The sequence below is a fragment of the Sinocyclocheilus anshuiensis genome, unplaced genomic scaffold, assembly GCF_001515605.1.
Source record: "Sinocyclocheilus anshuiensis isolate Anshui unplaced genomic scaffold, SAMN03320099.WGS_v1.1 scaffold436, whole genome shotgun sequence".
NCBI classification, from domain to species: Eukaryota; Metazoa; Chordata; class Actinopteri; order Cypriniformes; family Cyprinidae; genus Sinocyclocheilus; species Sinocyclocheilus anshuiensis.
The window spans coordinates 2,934,738-2,943,368 of NW_015560618.1; the positions used below are offsets into that span (position 1 = coordinate 2,934,738).

At 34.0% G+C, this 8,631-nt stretch overlaps 1 protein-coding gene across 5 annotated transcripts in view; it reads right to left on the minus strand.

Moving 5' to 3' along the window:
• LOC107681770 (tyrosine-protein kinase JAK1-like) overlaps positions 1 to 8,631 on the minus strand; it is a 24,449-nt gene that overhangs the window by 12,042 nt on the left and 3,776 nt on the right. For all 5 annotated transcript variants that reach the window (XR_001633299.1, XM_016478092.1, XM_016478091.1 and 2 more), the window contains 6 exons: positions 7,697 to 8,036; positions 6,067 to 6,255; positions 5,819 to 5,976; positions 4,252 to 4,366; positions 3,872 to 4,067; positions 2,853 to 2,956 (listed from right to left, as the gene is read on the minus strand). Coding sequence is in view for 4 of the 5 variants with exons in the window: in XM_016478092.1 (XP_016333578.1) it covers positions 2,853 to 2,956; positions 3,872 to 4,067; positions 4,252 to 4,366; positions 5,819 to 5,976; positions 6,067 to 6,255; positions 7,697 to 8,036 (1,102 nt within the window). In the remaining variant the exon portion in view is untranslated. The remainder of the gene's footprint in view (positions 1 to 2,852; positions 2,957 to 3,871; positions 4,068 to 4,251; positions 4,367 to 5,818; positions 5,977 to 6,066; positions 6,256 to 7,696; positions 8,037 to 8,631) is intronic.

Genomic DNA, 8,631 nt, shown 5'->3' on the forward strand with positions numbered 1-8,631 from the left:
ATTGCGTATTCCAATTTCATTCAACTAGACGATCTCACTCCCTTAGGTTTAACCATTAGAGTAGCTATCTAATGCATGCCTAATGTAGATCTGATCATAAGAACACTGCGAACCAGTAAACTGATTGGAATATAAATGGGAGCTTTTAAAACCTTGATCAAGTGAAATTTGCATAACAACAGCGAAGAATCAGTTTAAGCACGACTGGAGTTAAGGCACAGTACCTTAAACTAACATTAGAGGGCAGGCTGTTTAAGTATCTAACACTTCTTGAACTCCTTCTTTACCTGCCATTTTATTTTTATTTTTTTTTCTTCATTTAAGTATTTTTTTTTTTGTACTTTATCTTTTATTACTTTTATCTTTTTTGTTTGTTTGTTTGTTTGTTTTGTTCCCTTTTTTTAAGCAGGTTTCTCTCCCCCCTCTTCTCTCTCACTTTACCACTCACTTATTTAAATTTAGTTTCATCCAAGCAAGGCTGCCACACTAGATGTTATGACCCAGCAGCGTCCTCTACTTGGTAGGCCCTGTCATAACCCCCAACAGCAGTGAAAGGCTTAAACCTGCTCTCTCCTCTATCTCTCTCTGTGTTTTGATTTGTTGGTTTGTTTGTTTTTTGGATTACGAGTCCGACTATCTAACCATTAGGCCACGACTTCCCCTAGTCGTCAAGAACCATTGTCTACCGCATCAGGAATCTTGTTCAGCAATCGAAGCCAATGCAACAAGTCACAGGAACGCAAGCAGAGATTGTGATAAATCAGTGGCTTGTCAACATGCCCATCCGTACCGCCACACTGACCTATGACCTGCACGACACTGCCACCCGTGTCAGCATGCCCAACCAGAGTATGTGGATTCAAGTGCCCAAAGGTGCCATCCTTCGCCTCGGTGACCTGGCGCTGTACCACCTTCCAAGTGAAGAGGACCGATCTGAGAGTCAACGGGGTGCAAAGGTCCATGAACAGGTGCACAGCTGCCCTTCCTCGAACCTTCAAACGGAGCCACCGGAAAAGAGTGACCCAGGCTGAGACAATGCTGAACCTGACCAAGGTTAATGCCCAAGCTGAGGATCCAAAGGCTGGGGAAAATTAGGATCCACCTGCCATCTGACAATCCTGATCCACCTGCCATCTGAAAATTAGGATCCACCTGCCATCCGGCCTTCAGGATCCACCTGCCATCTAGCCATTATGATCCACCTGCTACCCGAATCTAATCTAAATATTTATTATTAATAATAACCAGTTATAATAAGTCATAAATATTTCCCTTTTGAGCTGATTTACTACAATACACATCTGATTTTTTTCTCAGCTGTTTAAATTCACTTAAGACGTAACCAACTGTTTTCAAGGATACTCGCCAAGATGGGTATTTGACAAACATTTATATGTATTTGTCCATTCAAGCGGAAAGAAAATAAGAGGCGACGTTGCCCGAGACGCAGCTCTATGTGTGTGCGCTATGTGCACAGAACACACTGTATGGAGTTGTTATTTGCGTCTTCTTGCGCTTGAATGCTTTAAAATCACTTGAATGTTCTAAATGGGCAGGTGTATTTGTCTGTTAAAGTGCAAGAAGTCGTGAAAGAGAATTCCATTTGGGGTTCGTGCGTTGTCAAGAGACACAGACCACAGCATGCAAATTCTGAATTTAGTTCTATCACGTAGGGCTGCACAATTAATTGAATTTCTAATCGCGATTACAATTATGGATGCCACAATTACGTAATCGTTCAAAGCGACAATTAATCGTTCAAAGTCCACTTATGTTATTCTGCACGCTTAAGATATGTTTTTTTCTTTCTACAGGTTATCTTAAGGGTTTTTCCATTGTTTTAATGTTAGTGTTAGTATAACATTATAATACCATTCATATTTTTACTTTTTTATAATTTAAAGAAGAAACCAATCCGATGTATAGTCAACATTTGAGGCTTAATACTATAGAAAAGCAGTAAAAGTTTTTCAGTTAAGTGTTTTCAGCTTGTTTATTTTCATATAAAAATACGGCATGCAGTTGCATCAAACAATGGTATAAACATCATTCAATGTAAATTGTGATAATCATAATTAATAATCGCAATTACAATTTCAAGGGAATAATCGACAATTATGATTTTTGTCATAATCGTGCAGCCCTACTATCACGTGAATTTGAACGCCAAATATAAACGAAATAAGTTTATTTTTCACAATTTCAACTTTTTTTCTCTGAATTCTGTGCTCATATCATGCAGTTAACCAAGGAATAATTTTCACCAAATTGTGAGTCTTTATGTCACAATTCAAACTTTTCTTCGGAATTATTACTTTTTTTCCGCAGGACTGCAATTATATTCTGAGTTTTTATCTCACAATTCTTACCTTTTTTTCTTGCAGTTTTCTCAGGGTTTTTTTCACAAAGTCAGCATTATATATCACAAAGTCAGCATTGTGATATATAAACTCAGATTTGCAAGATAAAAGAAGTCATTATTACATCTTTATTATTTTTTCATTCTGTGGTAGAATCATGCTTCCATAAAAAAATACTATTTAAAAAATATGTGAAAACCGTAGCTGGTTAAACCTGGTCAATGTTCTGTTGCTGATAGTTATTTTTTGGGATACAAGACATAAAATACTACTTAGAGTTTAGCAGTGCAGCATAATGGTTGTTTGATCAGCTTACACCAGCTAGAAACCAATGACTTCATTCCAAACCACAGATCCCCATTTAGGTTGGATCTTTCAGCAGGATGCACCAGGAAATAACTTCTCACTATAGAGAAATTTGCTTGTTTTCTATGAAATAGGTTTGACTTATTCACATCATGCATATAAGCAAACAGTTTTTAGATGTCCAACCTGGGTAATGTCATTTCTGAGGATCCTATGGATGACTGCATTATTTAAGGAAGAGTGTGGCAATGCTGAATCTTTCCTGGTCATCATGACAAGGTTGGATTGCTCTGTGAAGCAGTAAATGGAAGATTATTCATGTTTCTGCCATCTTTTAAGACATAAGGATGATTTTAGTACAATAATAATCTAACATCCCTAGCAAAAACAAGTAATATATTTAAAATACATTTATTTCATACTAAGTATAGTTCAAATGTATTAACATACTTACTCGAGATGTACTGATATAAAAATTATAATTAAACTTTATTTAGAGTACTACTTGTGCACAATGCACATTTCTTAATATTAAGCTTAAAATGTGTTTTAATGATGAGGATTGTATGATCTTTGAATAATAGCGGTCTTTTAATGCAAGATATTAAGAGTGTGCCTAAAGTATACTTGCAATAGTTCCACTTTTTTACTGCACAATTAAATATACTTCAGTATATCTTTAGTTGGACTTCAGCACTACTTCCGCACTATTAAAATGCATTAAGCACAAAATTAGTTGTTTCAATTTAGCAGACTTTCAGTATACCAGTTTAGTATACTAAAAGCACAATTGCCGGGTATATTTATTAAGCACATAAATATGTAAATGTATTTGTAGTATACTTAATATGAAAAAAAAAATATTTGTAATATACTTAACATGAAATTTTTTTTATTTCAAATACATTTTTGTATATTTATTTTTCTCTAGGTATACAACCGATTTCAAATAGAACATCTTAACTATCATAACTTTGCATGCCAATTAATTTGATTATACTAGTGTTTCCTACAGGATTCATTTTTACCCTGTTGTTCCCTACATACTGTACATAATCATGCCACTGCATGAGTTTTAGAATAAATATAAAAATCTAGTGCAGTTTGAAACTAAAATTAAATTATTTTATTAAGAAGACAGATTATAAACCGCTAGCTACTGTATCTATATTTGAAATATCACTGTTGGTGTGAAGCTCCAGTACCTTTGGGTTGGGGTGGACAGCCACGCTCAAGTCTTAAGCTGGTGTGGTCTGTTGTGAGACACTGGCCAAACAGGTGGTCCGTCAGCTCTCTCAGAGTGGGCTTCACAATATTTGTCCCAGTCAGGAGGAAGCCCTGTGCGCTCGCCTCAATCTGGAAGTTCTTGAAGGTTTTGGTGATGCTGCCATAACAATCCCTCTAGAATAAAAAGGTCAGTTTTGATTTGCGTTACTTACTCGGTGTGAAACATAGAAAAACGTCAATATCCTAATTTTATGCAAACATATTTACATACATTTACACGGTTCGTTTATTCTGCGTTTGCTTGACTTTTACTGAGGTCTCTTTCCAAAAGCAGCATATACAATAATAAAGCGAGTACCTCATTGCATATGACAGTCAGGAGAACATGATCGAAGTCGTGAGTGCTCCAGCGCAGCAGATACATGCCCTCCTCATAACCTTCCTGCTTGAGTTTATGGATGGCATATTCAGTACTGAGGGGTACAAAAGAGATACATTACATCAGCTGTTCAAAGACATTCTTCTCTGTCATTTGATGATTGTATATTAGACAGATTTAGATGCTGAAAAACATGCTGAACAAATTAAATAGGACTACAGAAAGTTATATGAATTAAGGGATGAATTCAAGTTGAATTATTATTACACTACCACTGAAAAGTTTGGAGTTTTTGAAAGAAGTCTTTTATGCTCACCAAGGCTGCATTTATACAGTAAATACAGTAAAAACAGTAATACTGTGAAATATTATTTCAATTTAAAATAATTGTTTTCTATTGTAATATATTGAAAAATGTAATTTATTCCTGTGATCATTACTCCAGTCTTCAGTGTCACATGATCCTTCAAAAATCATTCTAATACGCTGATTTGCTGTTCAAGAAACATTTCTGTTTATTATCAATGTTGAAAACAGTTGTGTTGCTTAATATTTTTGTGGAAACCGTGATACATATTATTTTCAGGATTATTTGATGAATAGAAAGTTCAAAAAACTGCATTTATTTGAAATCAAAATCGTTGTTAACATTATAAATGTCTTTACTGTCACTTAAAAGTATTCATTTCTATAAAGAAAATTTTGAAATCTTACTGACCCTTCACTTTTGAACTGTAGTGTACAAATAATATAAATAGCATACTCAAAAATAGGTTGTCATTTACCCTCACATCGTTCCAAATCTGTATGACTTTCTGCCATAGCTTACAAATCTCATTCACATTTGCAATGTTTAGGGATAAGTTAGCACTAGATGATGGCAAAAGTAATCAATATGGAAAAAAAGAAAATAATTACATTTTGAGTCGATAATTCCACGTTGTCTGATTTTATTCTGTTACAGTGAATAAAATAAGATAACATACTGTACTGTGGGACAACAAACAATATAATGGCACTATATAATGCAACCTTACCACATTCGAAATTGAATATGCAGAAGCACAAAAGACATTTGAAAGCTACAGAAGTGGGAAAGATTAAATAATATTTTGGTCTGTTACTCTATTAAGGTATTTTTAATAGAGTCAGTGCTTGATAACCACTGCTGCTAACTTACTGCTGGCCATTGTTGAATAGAAAAGAGCAGGGACCAGTTGCATAGACACTGTCATTGTGTCAAGACTGTGTCTTATGAACTAGTATGACTAGAAGTTATTATGGGGCTAATCAGCCTCTCTTTTCGGTATCAAATTAGATGAAGCTACGTTTTTTATGTAGCGGACTTCAATTAAGTTATTGTCTTAAACTTGTAAGACTAGTTTTAGCAGTTTATGTAGCCGTGCCCAGCATGAATATTTATTAAAACATCTCCTTTTGTGTTCCGCAGAAGAAAGAAAGTCATACAGGGTTTGGAACAATACGAGTTCATTATCATTTCTGGAGGAACTATTAATTTAAAAGCATGATGAGTACATGTACTAACTTGATTGGACCATGGCAGCCCTCTCGTAGGTTCTTTTCCAATGAGACGGGAGCCACATCCCTGCAGAGGAAATGATGCGCATCTACTGTGAGCCTAAAGTACCCATCTACCAGACTGGCAAAGGACAGCGCCTCCTCATGGGATGCCAACTTCAGCTCCTGAAGAAGATCACAAACGTAAAGCTGGGTTTAAGAAAAGTTCTGATTTCCCCTAAATGAGCCGATCACAGATCTCACGGTAAGCCTCACCATGTTTTTGTTGTCCTGTTTGTGGATGGTAACCACAGAGTATTTGATGAGAAGATGCGTTATCTCATTAAAGTCTGAAAAGAGTGTCCATCTGTCCTCTCCTGCATCATGTGATGCTACTTTACTCCGTTTCTTACTGTCTCTCTTTGATTTATGTCTCTCCTGACTGGTCCACGAATCTGAACTGGCCTTAAAAAAAATAAATATGTGACATTAAAAAACTGTAGAGTTAGAAACAAATAGAAATATTGAACTCTAAACTCAAGTGTGAAACTTCAGCACGTACACTACCGTTCAGAAGATTGGGGTCAAGTTTATTTGTTTTAAAGATGAATAATTTTATACATCAAGGATGCATTCAATTGATCAAGTGATAGTGATTTACAATGTAATGAAAGATTTCTATTTAAAATAAATGCTGTTCTTTTTTAAACTTTCTATTCATCAAAGGATCCTGAAAAAGGTTTTAATTTGATTATTAATTAATTTAATTTAATATTGAACATTTTTAATATTAAGCAGCACCAGGGTTATAACATTTTTTAAACTAAAACCATTAAAATAAAAAAGTTAACTGAAATAAAATCAAATATAAAAATTACATTCACATTTACAACAATTACATTCATTTTTTTCCCAGCTATTTGCCATGACATTTCTCATTTTTATTTAGTTTTACCTGATGAACTAAACTAAAATTAAAACTGAAATAAAAAAATGTGTGAAAAAATGATACAGACATTAAAAAACTAACAAAATTATTACAACTTTAAAATGAAAATATTCATTCATAATATGAAAATGAAAATAAAAACTTCACAATATTAGTAAAAATGATCTCAATGACAGTATCTCAATAATACTAACATAACACAGAGCAGCACAAATGTATTTAGCATTGCTAATAATAATAATAATTGTTTCCTGAGCAGCAAATCAGCATATTAGAATGATTTCTGAAGGATCACGTGACACTTAAGACTGGGTTAATGATGCTGAAAATTCAGCTTTGCCATAAAATCAGCTTTGGACCCTGGACCACAAAATTAGTCATAAGGGTCCATTTTTTGAAAATGAGATTTATACATTATCTGAAAGCTGAATACATACAATATAATGCAAGGGGACAATATTTGGCTGAGATACAACTATTTGAAAATCTGGAATCTGAGGGTGCCAAAAAATTTAAATATTGACAAAATCACCTTTAAAGTTGTCCAAATGAAGTTCTTAGCAATGCATATTACTAATCAAAAATTACGTTTTGATATATTTATGGTAGGAAATTTACAAAATATCTTCATGGAACATGACCTTTACTTAATATTCTAATGATTTTTGGCATAAAAGAAAAATGGATAATTTTGACTCATATTGTTGGCTATTGCTACAAATATACCCGTGCTACTTATGACTGGTTTTGTGGTCCAGGGTCACATATATATTAAAATAGAAAACTTACTTTATATTTTGCAATAATATCACAATATTACTGTTTTTACTGTATTTTTATCAAATAAATGCAGCCATGGTGAACAAAGAATCTTCTTTCAAAAACATTTTGAACGGCAGTGTAACTCATCACGCACTATTAGTACTATGGCTATTATTTGTACTTCTGCCTTCTTACCTCGGTGGGGACTTTACACCAATGAATGCCAGAGGTGCCAGACACCAGGATCTTGTAATGAACATCAGCAGCACTGCTGGAGTCTGTGATCATTTGCTCATTCTCATGTATGAAGAGAGAAGAGGGTTCGAACACCTCCTGGCCGAAGTGTTTCGTTAGAGTCTCTAAAGTAGACATATATTTGACCTTCAGGTCATGGGTTTTGATCTTGTTGCCTTGCACAGTGTTCCTGGTGAATTCCTCAAGGAACACTTTAAAGACGTTGGCGATGCGCAGACGTGTGAGAATGTTCCTGTGACGTATGGACTTGTACAGGACCTTGGGGATGTAATTCTTGTACCTGACAATAAGATAAAGTGAAACAGTGAGGGAGTTTAATATTTATATAATTACTCATTATTGGTGGATTTGTTTCTCAGATCACAATGAGGTGAAATCAGAGATGACTGAAGGCAAAAATTCAACCTTACACCTGTAAACTCCATCTCAGAGACAACGGCACCATGAGGATACACATTTCCAACAATACTGAGTCTACATGGTCATGTACTGTATATCAAAATAAGGGCAGTTAAAGTCATTTTTATTGACATTTTTTGAAAAATAATGGTTTTAGAATTAACACATGCAATTATTTTCAGTATATGTTTGTTGGGAATATAATTCACTTTTACTTTTTTCATTGGTGTTTCTTTTTTTTTCCAGGTTTTATTTTGTGTTTTTTTTTTCATTTGATGTTTTTATTGTTTTGTTTTAGCTTTTCCTTTGCTTGCTTGTTTAATGTTTTTGTTTAATGTTTATTTTATTTGTCATGTATTGTCTTTATTTAACATTTTTTATATTAAAATAAAATATTATTATTAATTTATTTTTCTTTACTTATTTAATTATCTTATATATATATATATATATATACAGTGGGTACGGAAAGTATT